Source organism: Papio anubis, chromosome 7 (genome assembly GCF_008728515.1).
Source record: "Papio anubis isolate 15944 chromosome 7, Panubis1.0, whole genome shotgun sequence".
NCBI lineage: Eukaryota > Metazoa > Chordata > Mammalia > Primates > Cercopithecidae > Papio > Papio anubis.
This window is the reverse complement of record NC_044982.1, coordinates 155,686,426-155,703,946: the sequence shown is the minus strand read 5'-3', so window position 1 is coordinate 155,703,946 and position 17,521 is coordinate 155,686,426. Positions and strand designations below refer to the sequence as shown.

Sequence of the window (17,521 nt, the reverse complement as noted above, 5' to 3'; positions counted from 1 at the left end):
TTCTTTCATCTATAAGTCATTTGCTTTTTTTGTCTAGATATCCAAAGAAATTTTCGTTGTTGTTTCTTGAAGGCCCAGTAGGTTTAGAAGAATGTGTCTTAGTGCTGGTAAGCCCAGATCAATGTTCTCAGGTGCAATGTGTTCTTTCAATATGTAGTTTCAAATATTTTCTTTTAATTTCAAGTAAGTTTTCTTAAACTACAGTTTGTAGTATTTGTTCTGTTTCCTTATCTCCTCCCTCTTTTTGTTTCCCCCAGGAACTCCTATTTTCTATTTGTTAGTTCTCCTTTGCCTATTTTCAATATCTAGACTTTCTTTCTAATCCGTGTAACTTCCTTCATTGATTTTTGATTTTTTAGAATTTTTCTCCTTTTCATCTTCTATTCTCTTAAAGAATAATCAATTGTGTTTATTCATCCCTGGGTTTCTTTTAGTTTATTCTTAATTTCAGATTCTGGTTTCTATTTTGAATTTATTCATTTCATTTTGAATGTTTCTAGTTCTGGTTTATATAGTTCTTTTCATGTTTCATATCATTTTCTTAGTATCTTTTGGCTCATTTTGAAATAGTGGATGTTAGTTTTTATCTGCTTGGTGAGCATCCTTTCTGGTGTGCTTTTATTGTGGGTATCAGTGATATTCTGCTCTTATTCTCTTTCATTACAATAATTTTCTATGTGATTTGACTTCCAGACTTTCATGTGATTATTTTTATGTGAAATTGGTTTTCTTGATCTTTTTGAAGGAGGTAGTTTTAAGGATGGTTCTTCTTTTGTTTTTCTTTTTTATTTTTTTTGAGAGTCTTGCTTTGTCACCTAGGCTGGAGTGACGATCTCGGCTCACTGTAAGCTCTGCCTCCTGGGTTCACACCATTCTCCTGCCTCAGCCTCCCGAGTAGCTGGGACTACAGGTGCCCGCCACCACGCCCAGCTAATTTTTTCTATTTTTAGTAGAGACGGGGTTTCACCATGTTAGCCAGGATGGTCTCGATCTCCTGACCTCGTGATTCGCCTGCCTTGGCCTCCCAAAGTGCTGGAATTACAGGCATAAGCCACTGCGCCTGGCCCAGTTTTTCTAACTTCAGAGAGCACTTCTGTTTTTACTGCATAGTGTTGTGGGTTTTTTTGTTTTTTGTTTTTTAATTTTAAAACTTGGCTTACATTTGGAGATTTCCTAGTCTTCCATTTTTATCTAGAACTTCTTTTTCCTTTCTCTCTATTGTCTCTATTTTGCTCAATTGTTTCCATGCCCAACAGTTTGCCATCAGTGTAGGTCTCCATCCTGGAAGGAAGTCTAGTAGATTAGTTTCTCCAGCCCCTCCACACTTTACCAGGAGCCTCCTGCATTCTTACGTTTTTAGAGAAGGCAAATATCCTTTCCTGTTTCTGCTGCTGTTCTCAACTTGACTGGCTGGACCTTCCAGGGAATACCTTTCAGCTATTTTGGGGGTCTCCAGATGCTTCATTGATTCTCTATGTTGATACCACATGGGTCTTATTACTTATTATTGCAATATTACTGCTATTGGTTTGTTCCCACGCGTTTATATTTTTGAGATCAAGGGGATACCATTTCTCTTGGATTTGTTAAAGATGTTGTCCTTGGGTTTTGGTTTTGCCAGATAGTTGCTTTGTCTGCTTTTATGCAGAGATTCAAAAAGTATGCTGCTGCTGCTGTCATCTTTCCACAATTCTCCCTCAAGAAACAGATCTCTTAAATTACTTAGCAGTCATCTTAAAAGACCACATACTCAAGCAATGGCCTCATTTTGCAGACATTATGTATAACCACTTGTAACCACTTCCACTGCTACCACCATCACCTTCTCTTATCTGGACTGTTATAACAGGCCCCAACTGGTCTTCCAAAGGCCACCATGCTGCACACTACAGCAGTCAAAATGATTATTTTAAAACACAAGTCAGATTATATCACTCTTACCTCAAAACCTTGTAAAATATTCTCAACTTTTGGGACCTCTGTGATCTGGCCTGTGTTTCCCTCTGCCCTCCTCCCTGACTACATTAGGCTCTTTAGCCACACTGGCCTCAAACACCCCTCGAAGGCGCTCACCTCAAGGCATTTGCACAGCTAATCTTCTCTGTCCAAAATGCTCATCCTCATCACGTCTACTTGGATTGTTCCCTCACTCCTTTTGTCTCTGCTCAAATGTCCTATAATCAGAAAGTCCTTCCCTCACCATATCCAACTCCCCATTGAAAAATGGAACCACCTTTCTCTCGCTATGTTTTATTTTTCTTCACAGCACTCATTGCCGCCTGACATGCTATATATTACTTTTTTAACTTTCTACCAAGAATGAAAATGCCATGAAAGTAGAAACTTTGTCTTAGTGTCCGGAATAATGCTTGGCACAATGTTAGTACTCAATACAAATTCACTAGTTCACTGAATGAGTGCTGAATGAATATATAAAGTTCCTAGCACCTGATCGGTATTCAAGAAATGTTAGCTTTATTTTCTCTTGACAGGGAAAAGGAAGTGATCTTTAGAGAATGCTACCATTCCCAATAATAGAAGATCCAATAATGGAAACAAAGGTGTAGTCAGAAAAATGGGTGATGGGAGGCCGAGTCCAGCAGTTCACCTGAGGTCAGGAGTTTGAGACCAGCCTGGCCAACATGTTGAAACCCCATCTCTACTAAAAAAATGCAAAAATTAGCCAGGTGTGGTGGTGGACACCGGTAATCCCAGCTACTTGGGAGGCTGAGGCAGGAGACTCGCTTGAACCCGGGAGGCGGAAATTGCAGTGAGCCGTGATTGCGCCACTGCATTCCAGTTTGGGTGACAGAGCGAGACTCCATCTGTAACAAAACAAAACAAAAAAACAAACAACAAACAAACAAAAACAGAAAAATGGGTGAAGCAGGACAAAATAGTGACATTAGAGCCAAAAGCAGGGGGTAGGCAATAACACCAAACATACAGCGTAGTCAAGGGCATCAGGGTCTGAGAAGAGGTTATAAAACTACTTCTATGGACTGAATTATGTTCTTCCAAAATGCTAACGTTGAAACCCTAACCCCTAGTATGGCTATATTTGGAGATTTTAGTAGGTAATTAAGGCTAAATAAGGTAATAAGAGTGGGGTTCTAATCTGATAGGATTAGCGTCCTTACGAGAAGAGACACCAAGAGATCCCAGAGAGCTTGTTACATACCCTCCCCGCACAGTGTGAGCACACGGTGAGATGGCAGCCATCTGCAAATCCGACAGAGAGCCCTCGCCTGTCTGCCTGGCACAAGTCAGGCAGATCCCTACCTTGCCAACACCTTGATCTTGGACTTCCATACTCCAGAATTGTGAGAAATTAATGTCTGCTCTTTAAGCCATCAACCTGTGGTATTTTGTTATGGCAGCCTGAGCAGACTAATACAACCAGATATCTGGGAAATGTTAAGACAATAATAAATCTGGAAATAGACTTTTTCCACTTTTCTGTTGTATGGTCGTATATTAGAGTTGCAGATCCTAAGAAAACCTGTACAGAAAAACCCAAATCACAGAGCCATTTAAGTGTAAAGAAAAAGCCAATGATTGCTTGAAGAGTATTTGTAGAAAATATCCATTGAATATAGAGGAATAACAGCATATCCATAAAAAATTTTTTAAAAATGTGCACGACAGTGATTTTAACACTTCGAATCCAATGGAACTAACATTTTAAAATACAGTTATGGCCAGGCACGGTGCCTCATGCCCATAGTCCTAGCTACTTGAGAGGCTGAGGCAGGAGGATCACTTGAGCCCAGGAGGTCAAGGCAGCAGTGAGCCCTGATCATGCCAGTGCACTTCAGCCCAGGCGATGGTGTGAGACCCTGACTCTTTAAAAAATAGTTATGGTTATGGTTCCTGGGCAGAGTGGAATTCAAACATGTTAACCTGAAAGATCAGTAGGGTTCTATATCCAGGATAAATCATTTTCAGAAAAAGAATAACTTTCTGAATCTTTATGTAAATTGTTAAATGTTCCTGTGAGTAACACTCATCAGTATGACTGTGACTGATAGGGCTACATGGGAGCTTCCCTGTGACATGAACCATAAAGTGCTGGACTGGGGTTTGATTCTTCAAGGTATAAGAAGGACCTAGTCTCAAGTAATAGAACCACCAAAATGTAACACCACTAGCCCCCTCCCACCAAAGTCTGCTCCAGTCTGAATTACGGTAAGAGCTCAGAAGTGACCTGTGCTTGCCGGCACCGGCCCACTTTCCCAGTGCCGGTTCCTCGCATACTGGGCGCAGACGGGGTGACCGCCTAACCCCTGGACCCAAGTCCCCTTCCCCTGCCCTGGGCTCCTCCCTGAGCTCGCCCGGGCCGGAGGGCGAAGTCGGCCCATGTGTAAGCCATGGGAACTGTTCCAGGACTGCAGTACGGCCAGAAGGTGCCCCGCGCCGCCGTCCCAGGCCGCCTACCGCTGCCGCCGTGGCCCCCGCAGGCCGCCGTAGGCCCCCACGGGCCGCCTGACCCCTGCGGGCTGCCGTAGGAGCACCCTCCGGAGGCCGCGCTCTCGAGATGGCTGCCGGGCTCCGCTCCCCGCGGCGCCCGGGCTGAGGGCCCGCCAGCGGGCACCCGGCGCCACCCCTGCGTTCCGGCACTAGCACGGGCTACGGCCCGGGAGCGGCGGGCCGCGGCCCTGCGCGCGCCGTCTCTCGGGGCGGGGCACCGGGCCCCTTCCGGGGATGAGCCCCGGCGCCCGCGTCGGTCTGGCTCTGCCCGGCCCCTCCCCGCTCGGGCGGGCGCTGCGCCGTGTCCCCGCCCGTCAGTCCGCCCGGCTCGGCTGGCCGCAGAAGGGGCCTGGGCGGCCGCACTGAAAGCTTTACGCCTGGAGGCGTCGGCGCTGCAGCTGACCCGCGACGGGAACAGAGCGAAGAGGCGGCGGCACCATGTTCTCCCTCAAGCCGCCCAGACCCACCTTCAGGTCCTACCTCCTGCCGCCGCCCCAGGTAAACAACCCCTCCCCGCGAGCGCCTCTCTCCTCGGCGCTTCTGTGGAGCCTCCAGGCCGACCCCCGGGAACTGGAGGACCCCGGGAGGCTGCGCGCGTCTCCCTGCCCTCAGCCGCGCGGCTGCCTGGTTCCCGGCGCCGCGAAATGCGCTTTCTCGGGAGCCCCCACTGGCTCGGCGAAAACTTGTAAAACTCTTCTGCAGCCATTCTTTGCCCGAAGTCTGTCCTCCGTAGTTTTACCGAGTGCTGAGACCCACGGGAGCCTTGGGAGCTGGGGTTTTCTTTGGTTTCCAACCCGTCGACCGTCCCTCCTATGACTGCCAGCGTGATTGCAGCGCTTGGGGTCACTGGTCGAGGTGGTTACCCGTCTGTCATAAATGTGAACACCTGGAAGCGACACTGGCCGTTTAAGTAATTTTTATTATCAGGCTTCCAAGTCGATAATGAGCAGATCTTTAAAAGAGCTCAGTTAATATGTGAAAGAATTTAAATGGGGGCTATGTGTCTTTCGCCTGTGTCATCACTTAGAAAACAACATTTGCTGTAGCGTTTTACGGAGGGTGGGGGGATTGAGATTTTGATTTATTTTGCTCATGTATTTCAGACTGACGATAAGATCAGTTCGGAACCGAAGATTAAAAAACTGGAGCCAGTCCTTTTGCCAGGTAAACGTTAGTTAGAATTTTAGCAGATACTTTAGCAATGTATTTTGGTCTAAGATTGTTCTGCCGACTAGTATCATGTGGTTAACTTCCCTTCTCTCATTAAACTTTCTCCAGTTAAAAATCTAGTGACTGAGAGGAGAAAATGGAACTGTCAAGAATGTCATTACCTCATTTCCTTTTTTGTCTCCTGAATTTCTTTTTGAAAATACGTATATGTTTAATTGCTTGGGTAGTAAAAGTACTCTTTGCTTACGTGTTTGTCTGCCACTTATGGCATTAATGGTTAATAGTCAAATCATTTTAATGCATTTTGATAGTATAAAAAGAGGCCTTTATTATGTTTCTGTTTCTATACAAATAACAGAGCTCGGTGAACTTTGAATTACTTGCTTGGCAATTGTTTTTTGAAGTTGTCAGCTGTATTTGCAAATTTGCTTGTTTCAGTTTAGAAGTAGGCTTTTACCAGCAGAGACACTTAATTGACATTTGGGGCCAGATAATTCATAGTTGGAGGGGCAGGCTGCCCTTTGTATAGCAGCAAAGATGGTCTCCACCCACTAGATGCCAGTAGTAGTACCCTTATTCCCCACCACCTAGTTGCGACCTAGTTACCACACCAAAATGCCTCTAGTCATTGCCAATTTTTTTTTTTTTTGTCCCCGGCCTCTGGGGGACAAAAATCTCACAATAGAGAATCACTGCTGTGGAACAAAATTTACTATGGGTGACCTTAGAGATAGAAGTAGGGATTGGTGGCAGAAAGGAGTCTGTTTTAGAGCATAGAAAATATTGGTATGGCATTTAGAATTGTATAACAGTTGTATAATAATTAGGAAAAGTCGGTTGTTTAATGCGATTATTAGGGGGAAGTAGCCAGATACTTAGGAAAGCCTGTTTTAGACCTGAAATCAAATACTGGTTTGTGTGGCTACTATGAACATTGTAAAATCTGACTCATTACTTAAAGCCAAATCTAGTAAAATAATTAGAATTTTGTAGGTAAAAATTGAACAAATGTGGAAACTTTAAAATTTTAAATATTGTATAGGGACAAAATATTAAAAACACCAAACTTTGGTTCCATATGATAGATGCTAACTCTTAAAAAGTGTTTCTTAAACTTTACTATGGGAGTCATAAATCTTTTCCCTTGATTTTGTTAGTGCTTTTCACTCCACAGTGTGTACTAATTAATCATTTGTACTCTTCCTCAGAGTGAACAGTAGAATTACTAAGTAACCCTTGCTCCGTGTGCGTTCGTTTTAGTCTTAGTCACTTTGAGCTAGCATTTAAAAAGCAGGGATGAAAAACAGTACTCATTTTGAATGAGTGCCTGTGAGCTATTGAACTTGGACTTCCTTTACTCTCAACAGGCCTGATTCTTAGGCTTTGATTCCTCCACTCTGCATACTATGATTTCACACTCAGAAACAACATGGTCTTAACTGTAAATGCCAGTGCTTGTTTTTTATTTTTTAAAAAATTTTTTAATTTTTTTTTTTTTTTTTTTTTTGAAGACTGAGTCTCACTTTTACCCAGGCTGGAGTGCAGTGGCGCGATCTCGGCTCACTGCAATCTCTGCCTCCCAGGTTCAAGCGATTCTCCTGCCTCTGCCTCCTAAGTAGCTGGGATTACAGGAACCCACCACCACACCTGGCTAATTTTTTGTATTTTTAGTGGAGATGGGGTTTCTCCATGTTGGCCAGGCTGGTCTTGAACTCCCGCGCTCAGGTGATCCACCCGCCTTGGCCTCCCAAAGTGCTGGGATTATAGGCATGAGCCACTGCACCTGGCCAGTTTTTAAAAATTAGTTTTTAAATTTATATGCTAATAAAAGGTGTTACTAAGTATGCATAACTTGAAGAACTTTCTCACTGAGGCTTATCAATTTTATAAAATTACTAAAAGTCAGAGTTTTCTGGGGAAATTGTAAACCCAGTTTCTGACTATGCTTTTCTTGTCCCAGAAATGGCAGCTAAATCCGAATTGTTTTTAGAAAAATTCTAAAAGAGGTGTAACACTAAGTCTGAACTTTTTAGTTGCACATTAAGAAATTCTCTGACTTGTGTTAATTTTTATTGCATTGGCAGCCAAATCATAGCTGAAATCTGTACAAGCATACATGACGGCTCTATCACCCAGCATTCTGTTTGTACCTGATTTATTCTTACCCAACATTTAGCCAGTCCTGAATTAGGATGTCTTTTGCCTCCTTCCTCTCCCCTTCTGTTCTTACCCTCTCATTCTGGCCTTCTTGCACCCATCCTGGCTGTGTTCTGTCTGGCCACCATGTTGTGTTCTCTGTTTCCTGCTTCACCTTGCCTGTCACATCTCTCGCTGCCACCATTTGCTCTTTGTTGGCCTGCAGCCTACTGCTCTACCCATGAAATCTGGAAGGCAAGTGGAAAGTAACTGAAGTATTGGTGATCTGAAGACCTAGACTAGGCTAGGGCTTTTACTAAGAGGGAGTGAATAATATAGTTCTTGCCTTTGTTACTATCAGAAATCAGTAGAAAACCTGGCCACATCACCTTTGGCTATATACAGGGACACAGAAGTTATTGTTCAACATGGACACAGGGAGGGGAACATCACACACCGGGGCCTGTCGGGGGGTGGGGAGTGGGGGGTGGGAGGTGAGGGGAGGGAAAGCATTAGGACAAATACCTAATGCATGCACGGCTTAAAACCTAGATGACCGGGCTGATAGGTGCAGCAAACCAGCATGGCACGTGTATACCTATGTGACAAACCTGCACATTCTGCACATGTATCCCAGAACTAAAAAAAATTTTTTTTTTAATTAAAAAAAGTAATTGTCTAGAGAGATGGTATTGCATGCTTTGCTTTGGCATAATGCCTTGGGTCCAAGGGTATCCTACTTCAGTTGCCCAAAGTTTGAACTTTTAATTCAATAAGCAGATGAAAATTAGAACACAAAATCAGTTGTTTATTTGCGTGCAGTCACCATGTGCACTGTTGGAACTTAAGGCTAAATTCTAAATGATCCTCATCTTTTATTAAGTAAAGAAAACAGAAGAAAATGACTAGTAATTTAATTTAGATTGTGGTTTATGTTAGTAATTTTCAGCTTTCCTGATTCATGAAACTCTTGGAGATGGATATTGTGCCTACTTCAACTTTGTGGTCCTGATGCCTCACAAGGTGCAGAAATGTGATAAACACTGAGATGTTTACTGAGTGACTGAATGAAAGGACCCCTCAGACCACCTGGCTTAAACTGTTATCTTAGCCATGCACACACACAGACTGACTTTCAGATTTAAGAGTAAAGGGAAGACTGTGTTATTTTATGCCAGACATTTCAAGAGATTTATGTCTGAGCCTGGAATTGAAATAGAGTACTCTATCGAAGTAGTAAGCTTTTGTGTAGGCTTTCTCTTTATCTTCCTTTCATTATGTGAATTTCATTCTTTCAGTGATTATATTATATATGTGTAAAATCACTCCAAAACTTGAAAATTGAGTTTGACTTTTAAAGTGTGTGTGTGTGTATATGTTTGTGTTCCAGCATGTATTTGTTAAGAGCATGTAATGCCAGACTGTGCCCTGTTTAGCTGCTGGACTGGTGGATCGGTTCGGTGAGGATGTGAGTATCTCCTGGGTGCCAGATCTGTCCTGGATAGGGAGAGTGCTGGAGGTGTCGTGTGCCTGTATTGCAGAAAGGCCTGGGATGAGCTCTAAGCTGCCTGTTGACAAGGTAGAAGACTGTGACCTGGATCACTGGTTCCCAGATTCCAGCCAGGGCCTGGTATCAGATTTGAATGAAGTTTTTACCAGCCCTTGGTCAAAATGAGAAAATTAAGAAAAGTGCAGCTTTCTTTAGTAAAGCTAAATTTATTTGATTTAAAGATTGTCTTTTATTCTGAGATTATGTTCTAACCTACTTGGAATAGATTTTTTTTTGTTAAATGTTGGTGATAATAGCTGTAGCTTTAAAAAAGTTTTTAAGTTAACAAAATTAAAAGGTTAAAAACTCTATATTGGTCCTTTAAATTAGTTTTGCACTATACCTGATTTTTGGAATCTAAACTAGAACCTATAAGATGAGATTATTATAATACTATAGATACAGTTTTGTGAGCACTCACACAGAGAACATTAATTATTTTGTCTGCCTGGGAGTACTTCCGCCATTTTTGTGTGTGTGTTTTGAAACGGAGTTTCGCTCTGTCACCCAATTTGGACTGTAGTGATGTGATCACGGCTTACTGCAGCTTCAACCTCCTGGGCTCAAGTGATCCTCACACCTCAGCCTCCCAAGTAGCTAGGACTACAGACGTGTGCCACCGCACCTGGCTAATTTTTGTATTTTTTGTGGAGATGGGGTCCAACTGTATTGCCCAGGCTGGTCTTGAACTCCTGGGCTCAAGTAGTTGGCTCACCTCGGTCTCCCAAAGTGTTGGGATTACAGCCGTGAGCCACCACACCCAGTCACCTTCCACCATCCTCTGAAAAATGCATCCTCCTCCTTTTGACAAATTATCCTGCCCTAACTAACTACACCCAACCTTGGGTTCCAGTGTGGCCAGCAAGGATAATAACCCACCCTGGACTGCAAGCATGAACAGAGGTCTGCCTCTGGATAGTCAGGGTGGTACTAAGGGAAGAGGTGCTCTTTGGTATTGCTGCAAGTGGCCGCAGTTCCAGAAGAATCTGTTGAAGAGTGAAGAACTCCAAGGGAGTGTACTAATGTGTTGAAGTCCCTGGGTTTCATTGTCTTGCAGTCCAGCTGACACAAAAGCCTTGTATTCTTCTTTTTGCTAAGCTGTTACCAGGCATGTTTCTGAACATACTTTGAACTAAGATCCTTAACTAATATAGCTTACAGGTTAATCCTCATAACAGCCTTGTAAGCTAGGATACCAGTTTATCTCCATTTGACAGATGTGAAAACTATAGTTTGCAGAGGTTAAGTAACTTGCCCAGTGTCACACAGCTAGCAAGGCAGAGCCAGAGTTCTGTGTCTGGCTCCCAGGCTGTGACACTAACTGCTCAGCAGCACAGCCCGCCTGGCTGCACTGGTGGCACTAGGGTACAGATTTGTGCTTTGGAACTGTTGGGGAGTAGACTGGATGTCAGCCTAGAGGGAGTTCTCTAGTGAGGTGAAAAGAGCCCTGTCCTTGTCTTTGCCCTTTTCACAACGGTGACAGATTTTGACCCAGCGTGAGGAAGAACTTTCAGATAATTTCAGCTGCCAGAAAATGGAATGTCTTGGGGAGGCAGTGGACTTCCTGTTGCTGGCTGTGCCGAAGCAGAGGCTGGTGAAATGCCAGCAGCTTTGTATTGAGGACTTAGGATTTGCAGTGAGTGGGGCTTGATGGCCTTTGCCGTCTTCTCATCCCAGGGCATGCTCTTTTTTAAAGGAGAAGAGTTGAAATGCCAAGACTAACAATAATGAATTTGTTCTGCAGGTGTTGAGTGTGTGCTTGATGCAGTTTGGCGGAAGGGTAAAACGCAGAAGAGATGGGATCCTGTTCTTAGACAGTTTCAGTTCACTGGGGAGATGCTTCAGTAGAGGAGAGAAAAGGTAGTGAAAGCTCAGAGGAAAGTCACCTAAGCCACATTTGGGGTAGGGCAGGGGTGTCAAAAAGATCTCCGGAAACAAACGCTTGTGCTCTAAATCTTGAGTGCCCTTTGAGAAGTCAAGCTGAGCTGAGCGCTGAGGCTGTGCGTCGGCTCAGTTCTTTCCCTGTTCCCATCTACGGTGCTCACAGCACTTTCTTTCTTGAGATTATTAGATAGTGAATGCACTGATTGTCAGAGTCTTTTGTAATCAGATCAGAAAAGCATACAACCACAGGCCATCTGGGAAATGAAAACAGCCATTGTTGTATAGACGTCTTGTTTATTTTTTACATGCTCACTGGCCCATACTGTTCTTGTTTTCTGCGTCACCATACGTCTTATTTCCTCAGTTGGATTGTGAATTTGTTAAAGGCAAAGACTTTATCTTTTAGGTGTTTTATGTAATTCTTTTTTGTAGGTAGGCTTCATAGATGATTGTAGACTGGTTTTTGTAGTATTTTAATTTATGAATATATTGTTTTTGAAAGACCAAAGGACTTGTAACACACCCTCAGAACAGTGAACAGTGTAACTGTACTATCTTAGCATTAGCTTTATACCTTACCCATAGAGGCTTAGGAATGTTTGGAGCTGTCCATTCCTTAGGCTTCTGCTGCAGTACCTTAGGCCAGCATTTTGTTACCCCTCCAAACTCCTCACTATCCTTATCAGTACCATTCATGAACCTCCATAAATAAAATCCTACTTGAGCAGGATAAAATCCAAATTCTTTAACCTTGTAATTTGTTAACACTGTACCTCACTGACTTCATTTCTCAACTTCAATCAGGCTGGTTCCCTGGTCTCTTCCAGATGCCTTATTCCTTATTTAGGACCTTGTTACTATTTATTATCACACATTCTCTGCTATCTCAATGCTCTTCTTCCTTCAAGATTTCATTCTACAATTTTTCCTGAGATCTGCAGTATACCCTTCCTCCTGCCCCATCCTGAGTGCTACTCACTGGATATGGTACTTGCTTTTTTATATTGTGTGTTAGTACCAGCATTAAAGATTTTGTGTTTATCTTCCACAGTTTCAATTTCCTGTAATAACTTTTGAGCCACTTTAATTCCTGAATTTACCTAAAGCTAGGGTGACCAGCTTGTCCCAGTTTGCTTGAGACTGCCCTGGTTTTAGTGCTAAAAGTACCACATCACAGGGAAACCACTCTGTCCCAGGCAAACTGGGGCAGTCACCCTACTGTGAAAAGCCCAAGTTAAGTTATGCTTTTGGCCTCTGCACATCCCACTGGTTAATTAGCCACGTGTGCTGTGAGACTTTGCCTTAAACTGTGTTCCAAGCTAAAATGTATGGGAAACATTATTTCTGTCCATCAAACATGTGCTGAATTTCTAAATATATAAGGTGTTAGGAAAGATAATACAACATGGTTTTGAGGTCCTCAGGGAGTTAAAAACTTTCCTAGCCATATCATTTGGAGGTTTATTAACTGTAATGACATTTGCCTTCTCATTTATATTTACAGATGAAGGGGTCTTGAGAAAATAAACTTGGATTTCTTGATTTCTTCCCAGGTGGTGGTAGAAACCCTTGGCTCATCATCTTCTAATTTAGAAGTTTTTGCTTACTGCACACTGAAGCTAATTTCCTGCTTTTTCTATCTTCTTGAGGCTTCCTTGTGGCATCCTGGGAAGTGCTTGGTGATGTAAATGGTCCCACCGTGGCTGATGGCATAGCACAGAGCTCGGAGAGATGAGTCTGGTGGGTTCTCACAATCAGGCCAGCCAGCCGTCTCTGGCACAGCACCGTTTTACTGCATAAAAAGCACAGGCATATAGTCTCCCTGAAAACTTCAGGTCCTCTAGAACTTTGAGGCTTTTATTAAGAGTTTTCTCTTCAAGGTCACTAATTTAACATGTGAACAAGAGCAGTCTCAGCACCTTCTTTTTATGTATCCTGTCTGGGAAGAGGCCACTTTGTGTCTTCTTTTTCTTCCCTGGGTATAAGCTAGTTATAAGCTAGTTTTCTGGTCCACAGTGTTTCAGTGCGTGGCAGGAGCTTGTGACAGCTCCTCTTCAGCATTCCTTTTTTTTTTTTTTTTTAATTATGAGCAAATAACATGTGAGCAGACAGCTGTGCTACATGACCCAAATATTTTAAAGACTGGTTCTGCGTGAACAAAATTTAGCATTATCAAATAAAACTCATGTCACTAACTTGACACTTACCGTAATAGGAAGACCCAATTGTATCATATCCTCAGAAGTGCCCTTCTTTTCTTTCTTCTTCCCCTGTATCCCTCTGTACTTCTGTTCTTTGCTCCTTTCCAAGGACTCATTTCCATTCCATTCTGTAAGAAAAGGCTGTGTGACGCTTAAAAGACCCAAAGACCCTGGCCCAGAGAGTCCTCCTTTCACTTTTTTTTTTTTTTGGCTGTTGTTAATGTTGTGTCCCTTGTTTATATTTTTCTTTAGTAGTTTTATTTTGGAATGAATTTGAATTTGTAAGAGTTGTACAAAAGAGCATAGAGTTAATGTGAACTCTTCAGCCAGCTTCCGCTAATGTTAATAGCTTATGTAACTTTGGTCAATTTAGCTCACCTAAGAAGCTAACGATGCTTTTAGCTAAACTGCAGGTTTTATTCACATTTGCCTAGTTTCACAAATATTCTTTACCTATTTCAGGTTCACATCCAGGATACTACATAGCATTTAGTTGTCGTGTCTCCTTATTCTCAGTGTCTCGGTCTGTGACAGCTTTTTAATCTCGTCTTTCAAGACCTTGACGTGTTTTCTTCTATTGAATTAGACTTTTTTTTTTTTTAGATGGAGTCTCGCTCTGTCACCCAGGCTGGAGTGCAGTGGCGTGATCTCCCCTCAGTGCAACTCCAACTCCTGAGTTCGAGCAATTCTCCTGCCTCAGCCTCTTGAGTAGCTGGGATTACAGGTGCGCACCACCAGGCCCAGCTAATTTTTTGTATTTTTTGTAGAGACGGGCTTTCACCATGTTGGCCAGGGTGGTTTCGAACTCCTGACATCAAGTGATCCGCCTGCCTCAGCCTCCCAAAGTGCTAGGATTACAGGCGTGAATGAGATTTTTATTTTGCCTCAAATAATACATATTAAAGCTCTTTAAACATAGAAATATACTAATACAAAAGGAATAATTTTATAATGACTAGATTTCTGTTCTAACAAGTCACCCCCTAGAAACGTCATCAAATTGACTTTTAAAAATGTAGACGTAATTTCAGACTTAGAGAAAAGTTGCAAATAACAGAAGAATCTGTGGATACCCTTTCCTCAGATTCCCCAACAAAACCTTGACACTTTTATTGTTCAGATAGTGTCTTATAGTACGCCTCCTGGTTTGAATTTGTCTGATGTTTTCTTTTGATTAAGCAGAGGTTATAGATTTCGGGAAAGACCCACAGAGGTGGTATCCTTTGCCCTTGTGTCATGTGAGCAGGCACAAGACATCAACATGATTGGTTATTGGTGATGTTAACCTTGATCACTTCAGTTTAAAGTGGTATCTGTCAGGTTTCTCCTCTAGAAAGTGACTTTTTCCTTTTCCATAATGTTTGTTAGAAGCAAATCACTAAGTGCAGCCCACGTTCAGGGGATTGGGAATTAAGCTCCACTTCCTGGAGGGAGGAGAATCACGAATTTGTGGGCATACCTGAAAACTACCACGGTAATTAGTAAATACTTTTGGGAAGATAGCCTTGTGCTTATACAAATAACCTGTTTCTCCTTAAAGTTTGGCTCTCTGAATTTAGTATTCATCAATGCATATTGCACACAGCAATCATTGAGTCAATCCATGATAGTTTCTTGATCTTTAATGTTCTAATCATGATTTTGTTTCCCTTACTCCTCCTGCATTTAGTAATTGGAATTCTTCTGTAAGGAAGATTTGTCTCTTCTCCCTCATGTATTTATTTATTATTCAGTCATCTGTTTACAACAGTGTGGATTCACAGATACTTTTTAATTTACTTTCTAATCTGGCATTTGTGTTACTTCTTCTTTTGTTGCTCAGATTGTTCCAGCTTTGGCCATTGGAAGTTCTTTCATGTTGGCTCTTGTATCCTTTGGAAATGCTATCCCCATTCTTTTTTTTCAGCCCCACTTCCTTATTTTCTGGTATCCTGGCATTCCTGGAGTCTACAGACTCATCTTCTGTTTCCCCTGCCCCAGCCTTGGAATCAGCCATTTCTCTAAAGAGTCCTAGTTCTTTTTGTTGGAAAATAGTATTTTAAAAGCAAGATCTGGGTACTGAGTGTGCATGTTGTTGCTGGAGTGTCACTGCTTGTAGCACTTTCAGAGGGCAGAGCTAGAAAATATACACACATGTACCGACCCAGGTGTACACACGTCTGTTACTGCATCTCTATTTGTTTATTTATTAAGGCAAGCCTGAGTTCATTCTGCTGTCTCAGACTCTAGCCCCTCGGAGTTCATTTCCAGATTCTTGCTTTTGCTTTTTGTTGATGGAGTGTGGGCAGTACAGCAGTTAAACCTGGCTTCCATGTTTACTTTCTGCTGAGTGCTGTGGCTCATTGGTGAGAACGGGATCTTTTGACTTGACTCGCATGGACACATTCTAGCAGGAAGGTTGTCTGTCCTCATCCCTCCTGTGAGTGGTCCTCCAGAGCTCTTTGAAATGGCTACAACATTGCACATCAAAAACATCTGCTTTTCAGGTGCTTCACTTCTCACCTTTCAGATGGGACACGCCCAGTTGTATCTTCTAAGCCTTGTTTCAGATAATCTTAAGAGTTGTCACTTTAGTAACCATCTCTAACACAGGGATCAGCAAACCTTTTCTTTGAAGTGCAGGAAATGTTCTAGGCTCTGCGGACCATAAGGTATTTGTTTCAAGTACTCAAGTCTTTGTCCTGTGAAAGCAGCTATAGATGGCACATGAACGAATGATTATGGCTATGTCTTACTAAAATTTTATTTACAAAAACAAGGTTTTGTATTTGACCTGTGGGCCATGGTTTACCATCCCTTGGACCCATTAAGTATATTCTCCTCCTTTTCTTTGTCTCATTCTCACTGCATTTGTGGGCTTTGATACGTTAACATTTGTGCATCAGTAGAAGAATCAGACTTCTAGAGAAGAACGGCTTTCCAAGGGCATTATACTCCTAAATACAGTTTGTTTATGGTACTAGTGTGGCCACAAGGCCCTACCACACAAGCTCTGTGTCTTCCTTCCGGTCATTACTTCTGCTTCCCTTCTCAGGAACCTGAAATCATATGGTAGTTTGTTTGTTTAAGTGAATTTTTTTTTTTTTTTTTTTTGAGATGGAGTCTTGCTCTGTTACCCAGTCTGGAGTGCAGTGGCAGGATCTCAGCTCACTGCAACCTCCACCTCCTGGGTTCAAGCAGTTCTCCTGCCTCAGCCTCCCAAGTAGCTGGGACTACAGGCATGCACCACCACGCCTGGCTAAATTTTTTTTGTATTTTTAATAGAGATGGGTATCACCATGTTGGCCTGGCTGGTCTCAAAACTCCTGACTTCAGGTGATCCACCCACCTCAGCCAAAGTGCTGGGATTACAGATGTGAGCCACCACGCCCAGCCTTTAAGTGAATTTTTATTTGAGTATAACATGCATAACAAGTTTGTATGGATCATAAGTCTTAGAACTGGATGAATTTTTGTAGCAATGTTTGAAGAGTCTGTTTTTAGATGAGTTTGCTAAGGTGGCACAGTATGTGATGATTCCGTGTAAAGAAGTCAGTGTTACAGGACTGTGTCCTCTCTCTGAACTGGCATGGTTAGTTTAGTTGTTTAAATTGAGGGCCCGCTTATAATTAGTATTTAAGATTTACTGGAGAGGAGAGAGGGTTGAGTATTCAGTGGCCCAGAATCTGATACAGGATTTGGTAAGGTTTATGTTCAAGGAGCTAGAGAAGATTTAAATTTTATGTATTTGAATTACTCAATGTGCGTATATATGTATATTATATTTATAAATATAAATATAAATATATTTGGTCATCTTAAATTTTTTTCTCATTAGAATTCAGTTAAGGCCAATATTTGAACTTTAATACAGTTTTGGTACTTGCTATATCTCACTACAGTACATTTAATTGTATGTAATTATAGGAAAAGACTATTGGATTTGAAGTCAGAACACTTGGTTATAAGTGCCAAGTTTACTACTTATTTTTAAGATCTTAGGAAAGTGATTTAACCTCTTTGGGTCCAAATCCTTTATCTGTGAATTAAGGAAACCATCTGCCTTCCTTACTTTACAGGTTGTTGAAAGAATCAGACAGGACAGACGTCCTATTTATAGCTCTTTAATGCA

General features: G+C 42.3%; 1 protein-coding gene across 2 annotated transcripts in view; it reads left to right on the top strand.

Annotated features, from left to right (window-relative positions):
- The first annotated feature begins 4,539 nt into the window (after positions 1-4,539).
- The window catches only part of MTMR10 (myotubularin related protein 10), a 53,167-nt gene continuing 40,185 nt past the window's right edge, over positions 4,540-17,521 (top strand). For both annotated transcript variants that reach the window (XM_009209825.4, XM_003900700.5), the window contains exons 1-2: positions 4,540-4,968; positions 5,574-5,634. In XM_009209825.4, the coding sequence (XP_009208089.1) occupies positions 4,909-4,968; positions 5,574-5,634 (121 nt within the window). In that variant the 5' untranslated portion in view covers positions 4,540-4,908. The remainder of the gene's footprint in view (positions 4,969-5,573; positions 5,635-17,521) is intronic.